The sequence below is a fragment of the Fusarium redolens genome (genome assembly GCF_020744475.1).
Source record: "Fusarium redolens strain MPI-CAGE-AT-0023 chromosome Unknown BKA55scaffold_43, whole genome shotgun sequence".
Lineage (NCBI taxonomy): Eukaryota > Fungi > Ascomycota > Sordariomycetes > Hypocreales > Nectriaceae > Fusarium > Fusarium redolens.
The window spans coordinates 45005-69779 of record NW_025763706.1 but is presented as its reverse complement, the minus strand read 5'-3'; the positions used below and the strand labels follow the sequence as shown (position 1 = coordinate 69779).

General features: G+C 45.6%; 6 protein-coding genes across 6 annotated transcripts; 4 read left to right on the top strand and 2 right to left on the bottom strand.

The window, feature by feature from the left end:
• Positions 1–110: 110 nt before the first annotated feature.
• BKA55DRAFT_600438 (uncharacterized protein) lies at positions 111–940 on the top strand (the record flags this gene model as incomplete). The annotated part of the gene is made up of 4 exons (XM_046196528.1): positions 111–189; positions 493–573; positions 622–791; positions 836–940. 4 exons carry the CDS (start codon positions 111–113, stop codon positions 938–940), a joined length of 435 nt encoding a protein of 144 aa, XP_046040805.1.
• Positions 941–2299: 1359 nt separating this feature from the next.
• On the bottom strand, positions 2300–5154 carry BKA55DRAFT_531088 (uncharacterized protein; the record flags this gene model as incomplete). The annotated part of the gene is made up of 2 exons (XM_046189201.1): positions 2300–4898; positions 4949–5154. The coding sequence occupies 2 exons, from the start codon at positions 5152–5154 to the stop codon at positions 2300–2302; spliced, it is 2805 nt and encodes a 934-aa protein (XP_046040804.1).
• Positions 5155–9407: 4253 nt separating this feature from the next.
• BKA55DRAFT_547348 (uncharacterized protein) lies at positions 9408–9978 on the top strand (the record flags this gene model as incomplete). The annotated part of the gene is made up of 3 exons (XM_046191012.1): positions 9408–9776; positions 9807–9849; positions 9911–9978. The coding sequence occupies 3 exons, from the start codon at positions 9408–9410 to the stop codon at positions 9976–9978; spliced, it is 480 nt and encodes a 159-aa protein (XP_046040803.1).
• Positions 9979–10574: 596 nt separating this feature from the next.
• BKA55DRAFT_600437 (acyl transferase/acyl hydrolase/lysophospholipase) lies at positions 10575–13730 on the bottom strand (the record flags this gene model as incomplete). The annotated part of the gene is made up of 6 exons (XM_046196527.1): positions 10575–11421; positions 11549–11603; positions 11714–12034; positions 12086–12503; positions 12546–12652; positions 12698–13730. The coding sequence occupies 6 exons, from the start codon at positions 13728–13730 to the stop codon at positions 10575–10577; spliced, it is 2781 nt and encodes a 926-aa protein (XP_046040802.1).
• Positions 13731–18609: 4879 nt separating this feature from the next.
• Positions 18610–19050, top strand: BKA55DRAFT_698728 (uncharacterized protein; the record flags this gene model as incomplete). The annotated part of the gene is made up of 1 exon (XM_046200545.1): positions 18610–19050. One exon carries the CDS (start codon positions 18610–18612, stop codon positions 19048–19050), a length of 441 nt encoding a protein of 146 aa, XP_046040801.1.
• Positions 19051–22801: 3751 nt separating this feature from the next.
• Positions 22802–24716, top strand: BKA55DRAFT_600436 (dimethylaniline monooxygenase; the record flags this gene model as incomplete). Its single annotated transcript, XM_046196526.1, has 4 exons — positions 22802–22966; positions 23020–23499; positions 23579–23834; positions 23887–24716. 4 exons carry the CDS (start codon positions 22802–22804, stop codon positions 24714–24716), a joined length of 1731 nt encoding a protein of 576 aa, XP_046040800.1.
• Between the last annotated feature and the right edge of the window lie 59 nt (positions 24717–24775).

Genomic DNA, 24775 nt, shown 5'->3' with positions numbered 1-24775 from the left:
TATATATAGCCCAGACGGCCTTCGTTTCTCTACGAAAGCAATCAAAACCATGAGCACGCTGATCCGACGAAAACAGGCCTTTTGCGTGTTAAACGCGAGACGCTCTAAACATGCCGCTGTTCCATGTTACCTTCATAGACATCCTGATTCAGACTATCAGCACCACCGCCAACAAAGCCATGGGAAAATGTGGGTTGGCCAGCATCGCCATTTGATTAATCGACAATTGGTCAGAATCAAACAGGTTCCGCGTCCATCCTTGTCCATTTGCGAAAAACTCTCCTGCATCTCCCATGACAATGTTGTACGACCAGAGTCATTCTATTATGAGACTGAGAATGACAATTTCTTCATCGTTTTTGAGTATCTACACCTTAATGTGTTCGACCTTTTCCCATTACTCCCAGAAGAGGTATCTTGTATAATGAAACAGGCAAGTCTTTCCTTCTCGGGCGATTGTGATGGATAGCTGATTATTCAAGATCGTTGCAGGCCTTCGTCACCTTAAGGGTCTTGAAATGGTATTTGGCATCGATATCATTCAAGTCAATGAATATGGGATAATTAAGATAGGTAAAGCTCGCAAATAAGGGTGAAAGGTCTTTAACTGACAAAAGGGAGTGCTCGATTGGAACTGGGAGTTTTGTGCTGATGGTATCTTATGCGATGCGAACGAGGGCTACATAGTTGCTTATCTCGAAGGAGTCATGACCACAATGGCCCAAAGCTGTCTGGATCTACCAAAGGAAGCCTCTGACTTCCTTGCGGGCGGTGAATTGCCCAGTCTTGATGTGAGTACACTTTTCAATGAAAGTACGCAGCTAATTCTAAATAGGACCCATACATTTATCGCGCTGCTGGCCCCCACCTTCTGACGACGGCGGTTCAGTTCGCCCTTCGTGCAAAATTGCTGGCGAATGAAGAGTCTCAACGAACTTAGCCACTGACATGTCTGTAAGGCTTGTTTATTTGAAGCGACAGAAACATATATGATAGATTAAATTTAGTAACTTAAATTAGGGATATGAATGCCCTCACCATTCCATCACAAAAACCTGCCGTTTGCCTACTGGCCAGGGAAACGCGCTGATGACCACCGTACCGGGGAGAAACCGGCGTGCCCGAGGAAATAAACCCAAACTTGAACCTCAAAACTCCCAGTAAACAATTTCCTAATGGGACGTGGGCCCCTCGGAAGCTGGCTTTTACGAGTGGCTCCCTTTTCCAAGAAAAGGGGATGTACGGGATTCGAGCCGCTGGCTTGCCTCGCACCGCGCAGATGCTTCCCTAGGTGCTTGGTCACTACAGTACGATAAAAATACCATTAGAAAAGGTTGACTGTGTAACTGTATATTGATTTACAAACTTGTATTGGATACTTTATCGAGTCCAGATTTATCTTAGTTATGGGCATATAACTTGGCTTGTGATCGCTACACTACTGTGAAGACGCCTATACTGGAAAGAGCGAGTTATGAACTTCCAGTCTTCATCAAGTACACCACTGACTTTCAAATCAACCTTGCATTTCATGAACATATTCTATAGTCTGCTAGTATTACTCGTTATGCCTACTGTACTACCACGTGCTTGGTTTCGTCTTTCCATGATTATTGTAGAAGTACATTTCATAATGCCTCTAAGGAACGATTAAAGGTACACATATAAAGTCGCGAATTCTCTCATACTCTCATAGGGAAGGGGAAAATGCCTGAGCGGCCCATTTAAAAGAGTGTATCGATTCTTTCGAAGACGCTAAGGCCCTAAGATATTTTCAAGTTTCACTCCCACTGCTACGATTTGATCAAATTACATGTGACTTTTCACCATGTAAATCAAAATGTGGCGGCTCAATCTTCGTGGGCCTCGAATGGATGCTTCTAAGTGGAGAGAAGCAAAATGAACAAGTCCTAGAGGCATAGCGAATTAAGGATGAAAGCCACGAAACTCACACAACGAACATGGCTTGTTTTCGTGTAATTATACATCCTCTCCGTTACACAAAACCCGACCTTCGTGTTATGGCTGGCCAAAGCCATTCGTTTCAGTGTCGGTGGTTATCCGACTGCCTTTGTCAGAATGATGGAAACCAATCTGCATGCACCTCATCAAATCTCTTGCAAAGGGAGTTTAATTCCCTATAGTTAATCAACGCTACACATTTGATTAAGTCGCAACCAATGGAGTATCTTAACCAGCTATCAATTTGTTTAACAAAGGTTTGAGAGCACCTTATAAAGTAACATGAAATATAAAACGTCGTGCTTTCGCAAATAATTTCCAATATGCTTGTCTTTAATCAAAGCTTAACATAGGCGAACTCTGAGAAATCTGGTGGTTTGTCATGACAGACCACACGCCCATGATCATCTAGATAGGCACCATCATTAGACATATCGATAGAACCCGAAATTTGTTTACATTGGTCAATTTCATCTTCGCTGACATGAAGGCCATCTCGAGGAATCCAGATAATAGGCTGTCTTACGGTGAGAGCATAATGCTTGAATGCTTCATCGACTAGGATTTCCCTCTGATTTTTAGGTACCTCTTTTAGCGTCGTGGGAAATTCGGTACTTAATTTACTGGTTGTGTTATTACGGGGATGCTCCGACACTTCATTCTTCTCGCCCATGTTTGATATATCCTCCAAACACATTTGTGGCAGCTGGAGATCATCCTTCACTTGTTTCTTCTGGCCGGTCATCGTCACTTCATCATTCCCCAAATCCACTGGTAGAAATCGGAAGAGAGGAGCGAACCTCCAGTTCAGAAACACCTGGAAGAGAACAGTAGCCACTAACGCTATTGCCATAATTATGGCATGTGCTGAACAGACTGCATTTGCCTTTTCGTCTTTGGCCATGAAGAAAAGCCCGGTAAGACATAGTTCCATTACGTACAAGCCGGTGAATGTCTGGTTGAGAGCGCGAGGATAAAGAACTCCTCCGGTGTCGTGATCAGAGCGATAAAAATTTAATATTGCGTACCGCTGAGCAAGCCATATGAGACCGAACGTGAGAATAGCAAAGACAGAAATAAGTGGGGATATTATACAATAGATTAGAGCGATGCATGCGAAGTTCGTGTATACAGGGAACACGGAGCCCCACTTAACCGAATGCGGTTTCGTCTTTCGGAACCATTTGTCTCGTGCGCTTACGTCAAACATTGGCCCGACAATGTAATGCGAAATCAAGCTACCCACTTGAAGAAGCGTCGCAGCACTGGTAGAGAACGACTGAAGAACCATGTAAGAGAAGAAGTAATTTGACGCTTTCGGGAGGTTCTGAGCAAGGATATTGACCACTACACTGGCTTGCTGCACGCCCCGGACGTTCGTGGCTAGCTCTTTGATCGACGCCGTAAAAAAAGAAGCAATGGAAACAACTAAAAATACTTGTATGAACAAGAAGGCAAAATAAAAAGTCTGAACAAACTCCTGTCTCAAAGAGTAAGTCTTGACACCTTTGAAGTCCGCCAAATATTCTAGAAGAAACGGTAAGAGGATTAAAAGAACTGTTAATGCTGTAGTCGGTAATAAGCCAGCAACTGCTGAAATGACATGTCTAAGCGCTTCTGTACGGCCAATGAACGAAAGCAGGTCACTCCCTTGGATTAGTTGATCGACCTGACTGAGGGCGCCCGTCCACGCTACCGGAAGTGACCACAAGGATATCATTAGGAATAGAATAACATAAGTTATCAGCGCACGAACCCAACCTGCTTTATAAGACAATGCTATATTCGTCCAAATGATCTCATCTGGAGAGAATCCAATGGAACGGGGTGCCATATGCTCTGGTAGGTGATGAATTACGCTTTGGCAAGCCATATGTGCCGCCATTTGAGTGCGAAACTGGACAAATGCTGAGTTTGCGGACGGAAGGTCAGCATAACATGTCTGCTGCTTTTCAATTCTTATGTTAAGTTCTTCTAACTCTTTGCGACACCGACTTATAGTGTCGACTTTTTCGAAGAAAGGCGCACCATCAAATAACCATCGCAATCCCAAACCTGGGAGTCTATGTGTGGGCCGGTCGCTCCTACTCAAGAACTTTTCCCACAATCCGCTGCTGCTGTCTTTTTCACAATCAGTACTTGGGAATTCACGGGGGTCAGGGCGATTTCCGCTGGTGCCATGGATTCCAGTGCTCTTAGAATTTGCACGAAAGAGCCGTCGCCAATACCCTGCTTTACCCTTTTTCCATGCGTAATGGGCATTTCTAATCAAGGTTGTCTCCGCAACCTCCAGTTGCTGGACAATTGTGTCGCGGCGATCGATCAATTGAAGCAGCAAAGAGAAGTCTCTATTGACCCATATGTTCTTTACACCACCTGGAAAATGATTAAAAAGCTTTCTCAATTTACTGTCAGTACACATTTTTGCAGGGATTGAGTCGACAAGAATAGTTGCCGCTGAAGGTCTTGATCGATGTTCAGCACTGGTAAGATGAGTTTGTCGTATTTCGATGTAGGCCCTCATCTCATAGAAAAACAAAGCGCAAACCCATGCGATAGTAACGATGGATATCACGAGATGCGCCCAGTAGCGGTGAGCATTGCTTGGTCTGATATTACCCCAGGCCAGCGTGTCCAGGCCAGTGACTTGTGCGTTGTCATGATCCTTTGCAGCACGTCCATCGGCATCAAGTTGATGACCGCGCCCATCGACGTAATTTAATGGAATCAGCACGGGTATCACGAGCGTCGCTATTGGAAAAAACGCAAGAAGAAGAGTTCTCAAGTAGCGGAGAAAAAAGTAGGCATCGAGACCGCAGTCGCGGGCAATGTCCGAGTCGCCGCTGTTCAATGACCGTTTGATGGAGGAGATTAGACTCAAGGATCTCACATCAGGTTTACTTAAACGAGTTCGTTGTTTTATTTTGGGTTCATTGCTAGATGATTTAGTGTCCAAACGACCCATACTACAAGCAGGTGATCTTACAAGATGCGCCCCAGCTTGTTCCTCAGCAGCAAGAAGAGTAAGAGCTGTAACATAAATATCGCAAAACCACTGCTTAATGCAGCGATAAAGCTGGAAACTCCGATTCCTTGGTCCACTTGAGCGCCGCCTGGTTGTCTACTACCTTCACCTCTAGTAAGGTGATCGTTGTTGGGAGTACCTGTTTCAGCCAGGGTAGTCCAGCTCATTATTTCGACGGTCAACTGCACGTTTCTCTATCTTACCCAGTACGTTGAAAGCAACCGGGACTGAAGCGTCAAACTGAAGACGTTCTGCCGTATTTAACTCTAGTTTTATTTCATGTCGGCCGGGTTTGTGGTCAGCATTGTGATATATTTTCATCCTCCGAAACGCCCTCAGGCAAAACTCGCAGCTTAAATCAGCCAGTTCAAAGTATGATGAAAAACAGGATGTTTTAGGTTCAAATAAAAGTTTTTTCTTTTTTTAAGAAAGGTGGAAATATGTACAGTTCTGACCAAAACCAGATGCCGCCTTGCTTTCATCAAAAAGTCTGTGAGCACGAATCAGGACATGGTTGGTGTGTCTAGTACAGGCCGTAGCATGTAAGTCAACAAACGGACGTTGACACCAAGTCTTGTTAATACATTACACAGGTCCACTATTGGCCATCATGTTCAGTGATTATTTTAATTGGGGTGCCAGAAAATGCTAAACAATACCCTACCACAGGTCATCTATGATTACCGTACTGAACTGCTTGCCTTTGCTTGAGATCTACAGCGTAAGACATAACTCACAGGTACCCCCTGTACAGGGTGGTGCGGGTCCAGCGTCAGTAGTTCATTATTATAGTTTTATTAAGAATGCCCTAAAATGGACTAGACGTGGCGCATGCTTAGTATACTACCGATGCTAGTATGATCCCTGGCCTTCCTACTTACTAATAGTATTTAGATGGGTATTAGTGATCCTAAGTGAATTTTGACTCTATATAAGACCAGATAAATGAAAAGGATATATTAGGCTGGTTTGCATAAAAGGCAAAAGATTATAAGTCGATTAGAATACATGGTCTTCGAAGCCTAGGCGCCGAAATGCCTAGATCCTGTTATAACTAAGACATAGCAGGGTTAATTCCGGCACTGGCTGTACATATCCATGCGCCGCGCTTAGTCCGTTTTGGGGCATTCTCAATAAAACTATAATAATAAACTACTGACGCTGGACCCGCACCACCCTGTATTAAAACAAGCAGCTGTTCGTAATAGATTGTATTGTATTGTACTGTACGTTATAGCACAAGACAGGAAGAAGAGGGCAAGATCAAAGGACTAGCTAAAGCAGGATGGGCGGTCAGGATAGCGACAAGCAGCTCCGCGCGGAATGATCTAGTCAGCATGGGAAGAGCTATCAGAATTCCCATGTACGTGGCAAGGGCCGGCAAGACCAACGAAACCTTTTCGGCCACCCTGGGCTTGAGGGAAGGAAACAATCCATAGACAGCCGAACTAGCAGCGATTGCTCATGGCCGTGGCTGTCTGCCAGAGATCAAGTATTGAGTTATTTTGATCTTGGCGAGTAACAGATCTGCAGTACAAGCTATAAGTAACCCTCGCCAGCAATCAGGTCAAGGGTATATACGAGAGATATATGATGGTGTAGAGAAGCTTAGAGCAAACGGAAACAGAGTCAACTCCATTTGGTAGCTTCCTCTCCATTCTTAGAACCGGAATGGCGCGGTTGAACGGTTATCTTATCAGATCAGGGCAGCGACGACGGACGAGTGCCCACGTGGGCGGGCAAAGGAATCGGTAGTGCATTTCTTCTTTCGATGGGTGAAATGGACGACAAAATGCAAAGAGATGTTTCAGTGTACGAATGAGAAAAGCGGCAACCTCTCCTTTCACGTAGGAGGCAAGGCAGCATCATACGGTCAGAAATGGACAACCGACAATAGATGCGGTACGAGCTACAGTTATGTTCACGATCGCCACACGTTGCCTGGAACAGACATGGCCCAAACTACACTACCCTGACATCATTCAATCAATAACACCAACTAACAACCCCTGACGCCCTCAAATAGCCAACAGCAGGCATCGCTTCAGCCGCCGAAGGTAGGAAACGGAACACTTGGAGGAATTGGGCTTCAAGTCGGCTTGCGAGGATACGGGAGAAGAACGATGACTAGACTGGAAAGAACAAGTTGAGATTTTCATGGGCTTAACGAGAGTGAGGCAAAAACTAAATAGACGTTATGTAGTTTTCGCTTCAGAGCCCTTTGGGCATTGGCCTACCAGGCGAAATAGACTTGTGTGTGTGTGTGTGTGTGTGTGCGTAGCCGAAGAGTTCTCGTCATGAAGGTTGAAATTAGAAATTAGTTATGTCAGCACATCGCAATAGGCTCACGATTCCTCCCAGACTCCTAGCTCTTGGACTTTCTGTCAAACGAGTTCAATATTTTGGAGCACAGCCCTCGAACACGCAGTCGCTCAATTTTATTTGGCTGCTTTGCCGTCATAAGTTGTAAAGCACGCATATACATAGAGAATAGCATAAATAGAACCTAGCCATGTTTTCGCCAATGGCAAATGGATAATTTTCTGGATAAGCGCCTTAGTTGAAAGATGCTATGCGATTCCCCAAGTTTCGTTCTTAGCATATCTGACTTTGAGCAAACATTGAGTAAAATGTTATCAACTGATCGTGAAAGGGAGAAAAGGACGGGGTCCAAGATTTGTTGTCGATCTCGGTAGACAAGAGCTTATTCGACGCTGGGCCAGAACCTCGAGCAAATAGCCCTATGTAGAAGGTTAGATAACTTGATATAGTAAGGTTTTATTAAAATATGCAAAGATTTAGTCTTGTAACCATCTAAATAACCATCTATCTAAATCCTCCCGTCATCCATCTTTGAGAGATCAAGTTCGGACTATAACACCATAGCGCACGTGTTTCATCAAGTTTAACGGTAAGCCGATGATCTCGAAATCGAAACCGATTTCAACAATTCCTTGCAACTCTTCTGCCGTCAATGAACACCGACATTGAGTATTGTTTTGGAGTACTATCTATTGGCATGCTCCTGCGAGATCTGAAGAAGGCCCTCTCATGTTCATCGAGACTGAAAGCATCTCGGAGCTGATTCAATTTATTGTTGATCTTTGATATCATCCACTGATGAGAAAATTGGCGAATACTCTTTGAGTCGCTTTGTGACGATGTGTAGAAATAACTTTTGTCTTGCGCAATATCAACATGATGTCGTTCTTCCCCTGGGGGACTATCCTCTCTCCTCGGATGCCTGGAAGCCTGAGGATCGCAAAGTAAAGGTTCTGTCCCAGAATACATTGATTCCAAGCATCGAGTATTCTGTGTTGTTGAGAAGAGATTCAATTTACTGTTGTCAAGAACCCTTCGCGTTTCAATCTCGACACCATGCCGCTGCCCATGTGTTATATGTTCCTCTAAAGGCTCGGAGGTAGTGGCTGGATATCGCACTGATCCGCTCCGGAAGCCTCCTATTTGACGCCCTATTCTTCTTGCTAAGCAGATCGGAGACCGGAAGCTCTGCTTTGTTGATTTGACTGGTGGAGACGGGGGATTGATATGCAAGTTGAAATCGTTGTTAGAAGGCGTTGAAAGTTCTAGCAACGAATACTGCGTATCATATCTCGGAACAGTCCTGGGGAACCGGCTGTCTATGATATAAGCACTATCCTTTTCTTTGGAAGTGCCCAATATGTCGTTCATGTGAGTTTTCAAGGATGCATAGATAGATTGTGTCTTAGAATGCCTGCCATTGCCTCGGTAGGACTTGTGAGGTGTTCTTGGCTCAAGAACGTTGTCGTGCCTAAAGAGACCCATAGCTTGCTTCTATGAAGATGTCTTGATACCCAAGAGGCACCCAAGTACTTCATCCATAAATTCTGAGTCTCTCCTTGTCGTTGTGTAAATTCAAAGCGAAGTGGTTAATTATCGAGATGCCAAACCGGCAGAACAGCCTCGCAGCTGAACTTATGTGGATTACAATGTATAAGATACACTGTGATTATTGAAGACTCCTTTCGAGAAGAGCCTTCCTCACGTTGAAGCACCAATATTTCATAGATGAAGTCCCATATGGGACTCCTGTGAGAACTGGTATTAAATGTGTATTTAAGGCCTCCCCCTGATGTGATACTATGCCCTAATCAAGTGACTTAGTTAGCTAATGTAAAGACATAAACAGACCTTCCTATGGCATCCAGGAAGATCTTGATCTCGCCGATGTTATTTGCTGGCCCATTTCGAACTTTTTCCAAAACTGCAGTTCTTTGTACCATGAGAGTTAGTCTAGATTGGACGATCTTTGGGCCCAAGCGTATCCTGGGCAGGTATTCCACCTTGTATTCATATCTTAGCAGGGCGCCTAGATACTTAAGGCCTATGAGCCACAAGCCTCTGCTCAATATCTGATCATGTGTAGGAGCGAGTCAATATGCCTGAAGAATTTCATGGTAATTCAAATATCCTCGCTTCGCTGCCTCATGATATGTTGAATCAGTTGCAACAATGGCTGGAATTCTGCCGTCGACTAGATGATGATAACACTCACCTAAAGCGTCAAATTTTAGAGCTGCAGGCGCGTAAAGATCGGCTCGTGGCATACGAGAATACGTGCGGAGAGATGGTTGCCACACAGAACCAACTGATCGTATCTCTAAGCGCGAGGATGGCTACCAGCGAAAGGCCGCCCAAATTGATCCCTGATCCAGTCAAAGATTCAGAAATTCCTATCATTTCCCTTGACGAGATTACGCCGGAGTCAAATATCCCACCGACTACGAACGATGCGAATTCACTGACGGTACACTCAGTTTTCGCATAAAGATCATAGCATCATCTGCAATCATCGCTGGAAGATACGGAGCGCGAATCTGGTATGTACATCAGCCAACATTCAATGACCGACTCTCCTAGAGGGTGCTGATACGTATGTAGGCCCAAGGCTCGACTATCCAGTCGTGGTGCATACGAATCTCGGAGTAGACAGGGATACCGGTACTTAGACGACCAGCGATGTCGGGCGTACTTGAGCGGGTTTAATGGCGAACATGAAGATTGAAGTCTGCTGCGGAATGCTATCGTTAGTCTCAGAAGACCTCAGTATAAAGGAAAGAAGAGAAAAGAAAGTTTGCCCATCTGATGACTGCGGTGAATTGTTTAACAGTAAGCATATACTGGGATGCGGCGTGCAAGCAGGGGCCTTCTATGACTGCGCACGGAAATAGTAAATTCTCCAAGTCGTAGAGTTTTCACAGAACATAACATGAATACACAAATCTGCATCAATGGACCGAATATACGTAATGTATGAAAATTTCCGTTTCATATGTCTATGCGTGACCTTGGCCTACCATTCAGCGACGATAAATGTTATGATTGTTTGATTTAATAGGCTTTATAAATTCCTCTGTACAGTGGCTTGTTCTCTGAAACAGAACTCCAATCTCACCTAATCGTACAATTTAGTTTCTCCACCTAAAACAATATGTAACAGAAGTATCAAATACTAGCTTCAGTAAATATAACGCCTAGCAATGGCATGGTTCATTGATACCCGCGCCTATAAGTCATCCTAGACTTCAGAAGTGGCAGGTCGAATTCATGGAACACAATCGAGACCAGAATGCGCCAATTCCCGATGGTCGGATGTGCCAAAGCCGGCATTCAGTGCTTGCCTTCGGATAAGCCATTCTATCGCGAAAGGTGAACCGTTGATGTGTGATTCCTCATCCGCCCCTTCTAACAAAGCAATCGAGATCGAACTACTGAGGTTTGGTACGGCGAAATTTACCTTGAAACAGAGATCTGTATTGATATTCTCATACGTAACCCTCAGGAACTGGGCTCCTACTCGGAATGCCGCTTCTCTCTCGCACAGCTGCCTGATGAATCCTTCGTATTCTGGCGTGTGAGCTCTCAACTGGCAGATGATTCGACCAGCACATTGATAAGCACCCCTCAAGAAGTACGGCGGATGGAGTTCATCTAGTTCGAAGAGGAAAAGCTCAGCCCGTAGATGACGGCACAGTCTACGAAGGCTTGATGATCGTGTCGCCGTATCGTGGGCCGTCTGTCGTACGCGCTCTACCATACTTACCTCATCAAGCAAAGGTTCTTCTCCCATGAAGTCGACGTCAAACCGAAAAAGTTTTGTGCCACTGTCGGCTCTCTGATGACTCAGAAGATGGCTCCACGTGACTTTTGAACCGGTTTGCTTCCAAAGAGCCCTTGAAAGTCTAGGAAGAAACTTTTCAGATAAAATGCCTGATGACCCATTATCATCGTCTGAAGCAGAACCGGTGCCAAGCGAAACCACAACACTAGGTTCCGCCATATCTGGACTCAACAATGTTGCTTCACGAATAGCAATGCATACTGGATTGTTAACTGCAAGCCCACCATCTTGAAAAACTCCGAGGTCGCCGATACGCGCTGGCTTGAAGTAACTGTACATGATTTAGCCATGACTTGTGAACAAGAAACCATATCAACGTACTACGGTGCTGCTGTTGCACATCGCAACCTGTAGAGGTTTAGCTTTGTTAGCCTTGAGGCGGTCTCGATTCCACTTACACCTGCCACCATTTACTTTGTGATTGCCCGTCATTCAATTCGAGATGACGATAATCTAGTCGCTGTTAGCAAAAGACAGTAGTAAGTGACACTTCCAACGGCACGCACCAGAATCCTGGGCTTGCCCTGTGGCGCTGTTATAGTTTGTGGCGAGGAATACGCTGCCATCACGTGCTCTGGTCAATGTTACACCTATATGGGCCCCCATAGCGGTGGCTGGGGATATATCGGTTGTACTTCGGTTTTGGCCGTATGTTTCAATCAACAACTTCTCCAGCCCCTCAGCAGTATATTTGCTATCAGCTAGCAATGTGCAGATCAGTTGGAATAGCCATGCCACATTGGACAAAAGTGGAAGACGGTTTAGTAAACGTGTAAACCGCGAGGAACGCTGGATGAATGATTGTTGGGCAAACTGCTTGAGATGAGACATGCAATCGTCTACGTTCCATCCCAGAATGTCCAGACAGATCACGCTCAATGCACCTGCACATCCGTTAGTCTTGCAAACACGGATCGTCAGTACGCAAACATCACCCGAACTGGTCCCGACCTTGACGTCGAAACTGCGTTGTACATTATAATACGGTATAGCGATCTCGTCTTGGATCGCCTTGAGGAAACCAATTGGGGCGGACCCACGTATGCCCCCACCATCAATACTCAAGACCCGGAGTCGGCTGGTATCAGGAAACAGACGTATCGAAATTCCTGGGGTGGGCTGACCGCAGATATGACATGATTGTGGTACATACTCCCACGGGTCAGAGCTGCTTTTAGGACTGAACGTTCTAATACAATTTTGACAAACAAGATGTCCACATGAGAAGCCGTACTGCGGCCGCCGCCTAATGCAGCTAAGACAGGTGTCGTTCGACATGATGCTTCGTAATATACCAAAATTTCGGGCGAGTTGCTGCCGATGCCAGTCACGCATCGAGCCCAAAGCTTGGGACTGCGCGAACTGAGTGAACATGCTGCACGATATCAATCTTACAGTTTCTGAAGGTGATATGAGCATCTTAAAGCTTGATTTGAGTTCAGAGCTGGCTTGATAGCAAGCATTTTCGTAAAGTTCACGAAAGACCTGGTGAGAGTCGAAGGCTAAATTCGGTTAACACGAGTAAGTAAAGCGTTCTGGTAGCTTACGGTGCATCCCAGGCGAGTAATGGTCGAGGAGGAGACTTGAGGCGATCAACGGGACAGCCACCTGCTGGAACGTCTTGAGTAATTCAAACTTTCCTAGAAAATTCCTGATATGGTCACTCAAGTCTGGTGCTATTCCTCGATGGAGCCGAGAAACCTTCACGAAGCTGAAAGGTTCCGCAGTTACGCTCAACGCTACGCTAGCAGCATACTGTAAGAAGTGAGCAAGATGGTGTACCGAGAAGATCGAGTCAGATCGTCGTCGAGCCTGTCTACTAGTCTCTAATGCCTTTGATAACTCCGAACTGAGCACTTGCCATCGCCGCGTCTGTCCGCCGCTTCGCCGTCTACTTTTACCGGACATCCTGGGAACTCCAACGAGAGTGATGCCACTGAGACTCGGATCAAGGCTTCTAGACCGGTGTTCTGCTACAAACCTCTGAAGATCACTTTCGTGTCTCTGTCTCCATTCTTGCCTTACTACAAGCAGGATATGTGGCCGCACGGGGCTAGTTGATGGTGGTCCACTCTGGAGCCAGAAACGTAATCGTTTCAACGACTCACCAAATCCTCCTAAATCATCGACGAATATGCATACAACGTCAGCAGATGGAAGTAGAGTTCTACGTAAGAGATTTTCATAGTCAAGTCCATCTTCAGGAACTTGTTGCTTCGTGTCAGTATAGACTCTTACAGCGTGACAAGCACTGGTGCTCAACAACGGCAACTTGGGCTGTGATCCAGACGCATCTGTATCAGCGATCACGATACGCTTACGGCGATTCTCTTTCAACGAAGAGACAAGTAAATGAACCTCCCCTCCTGCCCTCGCCCGGATCCTGCCCGTCTGGAAACTTAGCTTCTTGAAGGCCGCCTGTTTCGATTGATTTCCGATTAACACCAGTAGGCCAGCGCTCTCGGCGTCGGGATTTTCGAATTCCTTCAGCAGGCGTTGAGGTCGGTCTGTGACCTCTAAGCCCGTTTCTATGCCCAGGCTCCAGGGTTTAAGCCAGCATGTATGACGGCAGCAACTCATTCTTGGTAGTTCATCAAGTGCTTTGTGAAAATGTCTAGGCCATGTTTAAGTATTTACAGACTTGGTGCTACGGTTTGCTTAAAAGACCTCTATCAGCCGTAGCGATTACTTTTGATATTTGCTAAATAAGGCTCTTGAATGCCAATTTCCATATTCAATGAGGCTTTATTTCAGGACATAAACGATACTGTACTGTCCCGGCCGAAATTAGAGGCCGCTTGCCAAATTCAATAAATGTAAGATAAGCTTTCGCACACGGATCACAGCTGTGGCTAATACGGCTTTCACAGTGTCTATGACTGGAAATGCCGGGAATATGTCCAAGTACGTACCATAATCTCCATGGAGGCTAATGATGGATTCAAATGGGGCAGATGTCATGACCCCTCCACGTCCAGAATAGACCTCATTCAAGGGGAGATATTGACCTTCATTGTCGATTGCTTATCCATAATGACGCCACGGAGAGCAAGGTCCTGCGCCCCGATGTGGCCTTTCTTTGAAAGTTATTTCGAGCCAGAAATCTAAGACTTATTCTGGATATGTCCACATATAATCAGATGACTACTACCTTTTGGGACCTATAATTGGTCAGTTTGATGACAGCATGCGATAATGACAGGCATTACAAGGAGACAGGGTCAACATCACGGTTTTTGCAGCGCTCTGTGCACTGTTGTAAGCCACATGGGCTACGGTTCGGTCCGTGCGCGAAAGCTTATCTTACATTTATTGAATTAGGCAAGCGGCCTCTAATTTCGGCCGGGACTGTACAAGATGTCTGCTTCCTTCTGTCTTCAATATGCTTCAGAATCAAATAAGGCCGTCAATATCAAGGTCAACTCTTGGCCGGCCAATTCGTTAATGGATTTTATAGGGATTTTATGGGCAATATTAAAGACATGATCATAATAATCAGCACTCTCATATTGTAGCTAATTCGCTTGAAAGTAGACTTTTTTCTTTCTTCTCGGTCCTTTCTCTCTTTAAAGTATTGAGTCATAAGGCTTGCTTATTTACCTTGCTTTGGAAAAGATAATAACTAGTTCAGATACGGGAAGGAAGTCTTGCAGAAGTCGTAAGTATAACCTCAACACCCGAGAAGAATGTAGACACACACTTGCAGCGCATATCAGTGAATTTTAAACTAAGTATACCATCAGAGCAAGCTCATCGATCCTGCAGATAACCAGCCTGGCCTATCGATCAAACTAAACCAAGTCAGTCTCCACAATACTCAGCGATATGGTTACTTCTGGGTCTTTCAGAACCAGTTCATTGCAAGGCTTCTCTCAAAAAGGCTTAGCAGTCTCAGTATGGCCGCTTGTAGGCAGCTGAGCCAAGATATTGGCCATACTTTCAAAGCCATCCCAGCATCAAAGGCTGTCCAAGATCCAAACTATGACGATGAACCTCTCAGTCGGTCGCCATGGCCCCTATGGCGCCTTATTTTGATTGTGGTGTGACACATACGCAACTGTAAGTAATCACTCGACGGGAGTATTCATCATCTCTGTGGTAAACGAAGAGGAAACCAATAATTTGAGGGTCGAGCTCCAAAACTACTGTAAATACCCAACACGGATGCGCCATTAAGGAGCTACAGGATTGCAGGATCCAGTTGCAGGCGGCGGTTGAACAGAACGAAAGATACGAATCATTCATCGTGACTGCTTTCTTGAAGATGTATGACATGGAGAGAATGGTCGAAAGTCTGCGAGAGGGCTGGTTCAAAGCTTTACGATGGTGTATAGAAGGATACAACATTGAGGAATCTCAAAACCAGATCGGTTAGCTCACTGTGGCTTGAGGTATCAAAGTAGGAACTAATATAGGGCAACGTAGATAATGAGAATCTCGGGAAAGACGCTTTATAATACCTCTCTGTAAAGTCTCAAATCTGTATTGTAAATTTTTGTACTTCATTTTCCCTTCAGAAGGAGGCCGGGGAAGGCCGAATGGTAAGTGTATGCCACACATATCCCAATCAGTCCTGGCACCAAGAAGGTCAAGAGGTTGGATGACGGGCTCACAAAATCATAAGGATGCCAAGGCTAGCCCAAAATGCATACAATGTTTCTTTAACTAATACAACTACGACAACAAAGCCTCGGCGAATGCCTGATGGTTATCTCAGGACCTAAAGGTGATACCAGATATAAAGTATACCGTAGCTTAGAGTAGCCCTTCGAGTTTCACAGCGACCGTACTGCCATGACACTCAAAAAAGTCAGCCACAGCATAACACCGGATGTTTTTACTTTCGCGCTTGCCGAAGAAGTCCCTGTTGGGGTTTCAGTAACAATTTCGGGAGGAGTCCAAATAGTTCTCGAAAGATTGCTACTGAGCAAAGTAGCTGGTGTGTTGATTTGAGCGTGCGAAGGGGCTCCTGTCTGCCACATTGTCGTAATGCTCTTTAGATCAGCCCCAGTCACCATTGGCCCATTGACTGCAGGTGTCACAGTGCTTATCGACTTGCCAAGCGGCGAGGGTGTAGGCCGAGGTGTCGTATCTGGTAAAGGATAGCAATAATATGGCGACGCAACCTGATTCACCGATGTCAGCTTCAGTCAGCGTTTAACTGAGACAGTTTGAGATAGTAGACTGTACATCTGTATTACGGAGTACCAAAGATGCGTCGGCTGAGGGCATATTCGCTGTTGCTTATGATGACCGAGAGGACCACACTACTCGAATGACAAAAGGTCGCTTACATTTCTCCATTATTATAAGTTTGTTCTTTTGCCAATGCGGTCATAATTTGGCTGTTGTTTCCCTGTACGAAGGCCAATAGTAGGCCAAACTGGTCGATTATGATTGTTGAGCGAACTCGTTTGGTTGAAGTAACCAAGCGGCGGGAAATGGCCGCTTGTTATTCTTTAATTATTTACATCGGCCACCCGTCTCGTGTCAAATGTCTAGGATCAGCTCAATTATCTGGTAATTCATTATGCTGAAAAGGCTAAAAGCATGTTTCTCACTTGCGGCTCACATCACCCTTGCCATAGTTCTAATTGCAGTTGGTACGACACTTCTCAATGATAGCAAGAACGAGAAGGAAGGCATCTTCAAAGTTGAGGTACTGGACGGCCCAATTATTAAAATTGTTCTTGGCTGATGTTTCGCCACGTTTAGTTAGGACGAAATCTCCTTCATCGAGGTCTATCCATCCCCACGGAGAATATACCTTCTCAGGCCACAGAAGTTGTTAAAGGGGCCGACGGCGTTGCCAAACAAGCGACTGTTGCTGTCGCTCAAGCCACACATGTCGTTCAAGATATCCAAAGTAAGGTCACTAGTGCAATCGCGGCGGGAGAAACTCTTTTGAATGGGCTTGTTCCAGAGGCCCTAGCCGTTGGGACCACAACCGGATGTGTGGAATACGGCGACGGTCACTCTGACTGTGTGAGCTTCCCGTTGGGGGACGACAAGACCTTTAACATCATCTCCAATTTGTCCAATGAAGCTGGCTCTCTGGTGAACCAACTACACCGCCTCCCTTCGCTAAAACGCTTATTCATTGCTGGACTCGTTTGCTTCGCTATATCATGCGCTTATGCTGTCGTAAATGCTGTGGTCATGATCTTGCCAATAGCAAGTAATGGATTGCCTTTGAAGAACCTCATATGCATCATTCTAAGTATATGCACGTGTGGCATTTTCACCTGCTTCATGACATTGGTTATTATTATCTGGTTACCTGGTCGTGGGTTGGCAGGACTCCCGAAAGCTTCTTTCCATTCGGGTCCGGCGTTATGGGTGTCTATCATCGCGCTAGTTTCATCTGTTTCTCACTTGGTTTGCGTAGTGCTGGAGAAATTTCTAGGGGCCTAACAAGTCAAGCCTGCCTTTTCAACAAGTATGGAGTAGCAACACACAAGGTCTCATTCTTATTAGGTATATCCTCTGGTGCGTGTTAAGCGTTGGTATGTTGATTTTGGAAGTACTCGAGTTTAGACTGAAATTGGCTACTCAAGTGACCTCCGTCTGCATTGTCTGTACACAGTGAATGTCTCCGGTTAGTTAAGTTATTGACGCTGAACCTGCACTTTAGTGCAAGTTTTAGTAGAGAATGATATGTTCTGAGATAACTGTAAGATAGCATTAATTGAGTAGAAGTAGGTTTCTTGAAGGTTCTTGGAAGGATATGTGTTACCATGTGAATTAATGAGTAAAGCATCCTTGCCAGGTCTCATGTTACCAGCTGCTTATTTCTGTTGATGCAGTAAGCATGTGCCGGGGTGTCACATGCAAGGGGTCTTCTAAGATTGCACACGGAAATAGTAAATCTACCAAGTGGTAGAGTTTTCACAGAACACAACCTGAATACGCAAATCTGCATCAATGAACCGAACACACGTACTTTTTGGCGTATGTTTTGCTAAGATCAGCCGACTGATGTATGTCACTACACATACTATATGAAAATTAATCAATATGCGCCAAATTCAAAGAACGCTTCGTCCAGCTGCATCATCGTTGGGTCCAAAGCAATCGAATCGATTTGGCTATAGCATCGAGCGCTGAACTAAGGAACCACTATTCACTACCTTACACATCTGATGCTAGCCGCGCCTTTGTATTACCGAGACAGGCGACAATCCCATAAGTATCCAGAAACGGCTTGTTTCTAGAGACAAGAACGAAAGAGCCACTAAACAGCTACCTTTTCAAACTAACCATTTGTTTTTCGACAGATGAGAAAGACGGCAACTTATCTCTGTTCCATTCGAACGACTGACTAGTCCTAAACTCGCTCAGACGCACGGCGGCCTTTTTCTGCCGCAGGAGCCAATATATAGCATAACCTTCTCGTAGCTGAAATCTAGCAAGCTCTACGCACTACTGTCACCAAGGTAATGTAAGCTAGAGGAACGCGATGGCAACTCTCAATACCACAGAATCTTCATGTACCTTTGGCGATTACTTACCCTTGGTGGACCCTCAACTGGCAGAACATACTGGAGCGCTGGTTCAAGAGGCTTTTGGACAATCTGGTTCACCGCAAGAAGATTTTTCCTTCTCCAAAGCATCTCATGCTGAAAAGAAACTTGAAGAACAAAGAATCCAGATACATATCCTCAAATTAGAGGTCAAGCGACGTGAAGAATTATTGCGAGAGAGAGATTCTACAATCGAAACACAGCGTTTCCACATTGGCGCCTTATATGGCGATGTATGCCGGTTGACGAACGAGAAAGGAGAGCTCGAGACCACCGTCACGAGCCTCCGAGACCAGTTCAAAGATTTCGAAAAGAATGATTGGCAATTATACAGTGGTGTGGGGAAAAAGAGGAAATTTATCCACGAAGCCAACTAAGTTCAACTGCCCTCAATTCTGTGAGGGGTGAGAGATGGCCATTCTATCGTACAAGCTGAGGATTCAAATAGCTGTTTCTTGTATACAAGTTTCCTAGCCGAAATTATGTAGATGTGTTCTTCAGGACCTAGTGGAATCGTCCGATCGAATTTGTAACCTAAGTTCTTGATGGACAAAGAAGAAAAAGGACAGAAGAAAGGGAAGAAATTACGGTGAAACTTCTCGGAGAACACAACTATCTATACAGGACCTCTTGGTCAACCAGCATTTGTTTGAAAGTGAGATATGTGCCGACACGTGACCGTCATTGATCTTACACGCCAGCTTGTAGGACCACAAATATTACAGGTTGTGGATGCCTCCCACCAGCGGAACTTAACGTAGTGAAATGCTCCAACATGAAGGGAAGAACTCAATGCAATCAATTTTGGAGTGGATGCCCTGGAATCCAACCCGACAGCATCGTGTGTAGATTGATCACTGGTTGGTGGCACAAACTCATGGATACAGAGATGTTTGGCATCGCGTACATACCGGATCATATCTACCCAGTGTACATTATGTGTGATGGTACAAGGTATGGGTTCTCCCTACATGCGACAAATTGAGTTTCATCGTTATGCGAGGCGCGAAATGTCGATCATTGGCACCTCGACTAGAACCGCCTACTGAATTTGTATAGCCATACGCACAAAATCACTTTTCCATCGATTTAATTACTAATACACTCATCAAACTGATAATACACCAATACTTGCTGGTCAGATGAATTACGTGGTATCCATGCGTCCGATACTTGAGCTTCTCTTTGGAGAAAGTTGAAGAGCAGTCGATAAGGATGATCTAAAAGACACCTTGAACCTTCTATATGATTAAACCTTCCCTAGAGAAGTCGTTTTTATTTACATGGAAACGGTGACTTTCATGTTTCGATAGTTGGAGATTGTTATTGAGTATTCTTCTGCGTGCGATCCATCGTTTTCTGCTCGAAGGATATTCCTTTTTGTCCCAGAACTTCCTGAGAGTATCCAGTGCTAATACTGCATCTCTTGCAATAGTAGAGCCCCTCTCCAATTCGGACCACGGGCAGGTCCGCCGTTGACATTCTCTTTATGCAAGTAGCGCAGAGAAAACATCGTAGAGTTACCAGACTTGCTTGGTGCTTCGCCATTTCAGGACGTTGTGGTTGTATCTCGGTTGGAATCACCGCCGTTTGAAGAGGTTGCTACTGTAAAATGAAAATTTTCTAATGAAGACACCGAATCCAAGCTTCAGAGGCGCAGGTAACAAGCCAACAGCTGTGTTTGCAAAGTCGACATATAACCGCCTTCGGTATAATCACGGCCGTCCATCAGAGTCCATATTACAAAACGGTTGAAACAGTTGCTAATCCCTTTCTCAAGAAGCTGGTGAAAATTATCTCCAATATCGACATTATGAAAAAGACTGAAGAAACATGCCTTCACACTCGGCGGTTTCTGCCCGCAATGTCTTCCAAAAAGCGTACGCCCTATATTGGCTGGAAATTTACATAAATACTCACGGGTTATATAGCCTTATCACGTTCATATTCCCTGAACTATTGTCATCTTCTGTGTGAATAGCCATATTGACCAATGTCTGAAGCGAAAACTCATGATAAGGAAGCTAGCTCTGCGCTGTCTGAAAGGAACAATTTCTTTTCTGTAATCTGTGGATTGGTCGACCTATCTAGTCGGTTGTCTGCGAGTGCGGCCTCACTTGTCGACACATCTGCGCTCTCTTCTCGCAGCCCTATAGATTTGGCTGAGAGAACGAGCCTAGTTTGCAGCACTCTAACGCGATGGTGTGATTTCAGTTCTGGTTGGCCTCTCATGGGGAAAATGTCCTTAGTAGGGCTCAAGCCGCTGTTGTCGTACCTTTGGCCCTCCACCACCGGATTGGGACACCCAAAGCATAGCTTCTTTGGACTTGTCCTGACATGGTGGATTTGGCGTTACAGTATCGCATGGATCCTTACTCGAGCCATTTTGTACATATATTGTCAACCCACTGAAAATCATATATGCTAACACCAATTAGACTTCTTCTTCTACTGTACTTCACGCGATGCGGGGGCGAACCACGATCCCTGAAGATGAAATATACTACCATCCTCATTCTTGGAGCAGGTGTTATTGGGTCGACCGTCGTGAACTCTTCTGTACTACTGGGATCGCTCGGCTGGGTCATAGGCTGCGGTGTACTCGCTCGTGTTTATGTAGCTTCCTCTCGTATACCTTCGTGGGGTAAGGCGGAGGCACCGCAGCTGTGAGAGGACGAGCACAAGATTCGTCATTGCACCTCTCTTGGCAGTCCATCCACGATGGCTTTGCCGAGGTTCATTTACTTCTTGTTCTTTTACTTTCTTATCATTGTTTGAGGAACAGAACACAAGAACGATCTAGAATGGGGATCATAACTTAGATTGATATAACAATACATTATTGAGTACTTGAAGCTTCGTCTTCAACGACATACTCCCGAAGCACACATCTGTACCCAGAAATTTCTACTCTACACCTTTAGGCAACGGGCCTCATGTGGCATCGCGTCCTTCATCAATAAATCAGTATTAATATGGGCGAGAACACGCGAACAGGGGAAGGGCTCAGGAGGTTTAAGGCGACCAAAGTCTCGGAAACATCTCTTCAGAACAATCAATAGCCATTCCAAACACGCCGGATGCCTATGTGGAAACATAAACGTAATTATTGATACTCCGCAGCGAGTATTCATAGACTAACTTACTCATACTCAAGCATAAATTCGTTTTAGTACCTGTAAGAAATTTGGTCAATCATACTCGGCTGTTTCATGTTTAAAGGGAAATCGAGGACAACATTAATGAGTGCGTTCAAGCGCAAGAACCGCCCTTACCCGAACTGATGTTGGCGGCCCGGGTAATGACGATTCATCGGTCTTTTATCACAACACCTTCGTACACCCTCAGCGGCCGTGGTGCGCAAGTACTCGATATATAGTTCCTGTCATACTAGAGTCTTCGCTCATGCTGCCTGTTAGAGAGTTACTCTCGACGTCAGACCTGCCAACGCGAAAGGAGGTTCTTAATCTTACCCCTCTTTGCCCAGCATTGTCAGATTGTGTTTAGAAGCCATCTGGCTGGCCAATAGCCCGAGCGGCTCTAGGGTAAGCAAGCGACTGTGGCAAGCCATTTGCGAATTTTCTTTCCATTGACCCTTTTTTGAGTTTGGCAGCGTAGTCTCAATATGCCTATGTTGAGATGATTACATAAAGGATTGAATCGCTTGCATCCGCTCCATAATGAGCGAGGATTGACCGTTTCAGCCGCAGTTAATACCGTGTGCCAATATTGATCTAAGTAGATGCTTTGTCAAATCTTTTTAGCGTTTGACAAAGAGCTGGCCGCATGCTTGCCTGTGAACAAAGTTCGTCGAGAAACAGCCAGTAGAATGCTGTGGGAACAGGTTCCAGGCCTGGCCTGCGGCCAATACTGTGGTACAGGATCTTCGAAGGTTCGCCCGTCCAATCGACGTGCGCTCAGCGTCGAAAAGCCAAATAGAGCCCTCCACCTTTCGCGTTCAGCTCTTCGTGATCCACACTTGGATAGAGTATTAATTATATTCATTACTCGCACGATCAATGCACTATGCTTATCGCAATGAGTAAAGTGCTGCGTGAGAAAGCGATTCTGTGAGCCGGCTCTCATACAGAAAGAGAATCGACCAGATTGAGTATTGGCCTTTTGGCTATGAGAGTGGCAGTAATTGGGGGCGGTCCGTCAGGGCTTGTCACCTTGAAGTACCTGATCCAGGCTTCTGCGAGCATATCCTGCGAGCCTGTCGAAGCAATTCTATTTGAATATCAAACGCAAGTTGGAGGCACATTTGCTGCACGATCATACGAAGACGCCGAGGTGAGTGCTGGGATGGGCGAAACTATGGACCAAGCCACTGATACTCACTGCAGCTCGTGTCCTCCAAACAACTCACCACATTCTCCGACTTCAGACATTCCGAGCATGGTGACTTTCTCAGCACTCAGCAGTATGTGCAGTATCTTCAAGCTTACTGCACGCATTTCAAATTGTGGCCTCATATGCGACTCAACACACGAGTTTTATCTGTCACCCGAGGAGTCGATGGGAGCCACATCATCACGTACAAAACAAACGAGGCCCGGTTTCCATGTGAATGGAGATGTGATGCGGTCGCTGTTTGTTCGGGTTTGCATGTGACACCCAACATCCCCAACATAAAGGGAATGGAAAATGTTCCATTGGCTTTTCATTCTTCCGGCTTCAAATCAAAAAAGCAGTTCGGGACCGACAAAACCGTCATGGTAGTTGGAAGTGGAGAGACTGGGGCAGATATCGCATATCTAGCGGCAACGTCGCCTACCAAAAGAGTCTTACTCTGCCATAGAGATGGCGTGCATTTCGCTCCAAAGGTATGTACCGTAGCACTCGGTGATATATCTCGTTTCTCAAATGCTCCTCTTTCGTCCTATCTATTGACAATATGATCAGAGAAATCCGGGTCCGGTGTTGTTTCCAATTCTTGGGAGGAAATCGGACCTCAAAGAGCCAGGCATACCAATTGACGTGAGCCGGGCCAACATGTTCGATACCACATATGTTCACCCACTCCTTCGCAATTCCATGGTGTTATGGCACTACTATCACTGGTACATCAAGTTCATCCTTTGGATGTCGTCTGGAACCACAGCGGGAATGGACCAGTGGATAGGAAGGATCAGCCCGGAACGCCATCATCCGTCCAAGAGTAACATACCTCCACGACCGTACTCCCACCGCAGTGCTGACCACTCCCTTAGTATTCTTCAACAAATCTATGAAAGTCTGTCCCTACATCAGCCTTCCGTACCGTCCAAGTATGCCAGGCCCACGCCTCTGGCTATACGCCCTGCGATCTGCCATCGTGCAAACTCCGGTTCCAGACACCAATGGGAGAAAAGTGGACTTGGCACCATGGCCGAAGGAGATAGGCCGGGATGGGACTGTTCATTTCTTCGATAATCAGCAGTCCGAGTTCAGCCGGTTGAAAGGAGAGACAATCAAACCAGATATCGTCATTCTCTCTACTGGCTATAAACAAGATTTTCCGTTCCTTGAGACTTCACGAACAAAACCTACCAGAGCTTACGGAACGGCAAACCAGGCCAATGTCCGCGGTATCTGGCGACGTGATGAGCCAACCGTCGGATTTATTGGATTTGTGAGACCATCACTTGGCGCCATCCCGCCTTTGGCAGAGATGCAGGCTCAGCTTTGGATTCTGAATATATTAGCTCCAGAGAAGATACCGCATCCTCTGCGAGCTACCGATGAAGAACACTACCGCTTAAAGCTTCCTCCAGATTCTCGTATAGAATACGGTGTCGACCATGAAAGCTATGTATATCAGTTGGCTTTGGACATGAACTCGGCAATAGGGCTGTGGGACGTCTTGGCCATTGCGCAGAAGAAAGAAATTCGTGACGGGTGGCGTCTGCTTGTTGTCTGGGCTTTTGGCGCACATTTCAACACCAAGTTTCGACTCCTGGGGCCCTGGCAGTGGAGTGGTGCTGCAGACATGCTTATATCGGAGGAGTTCTGGCAAACAATCACGAGAAGGCCGTTGTTCTTCGGTAAGAGTGCCTGTTAGATGACACTGAGTCCAATTCTCGCTAACATAATAGGACATTTCCTCGTATCGCTTCTCCC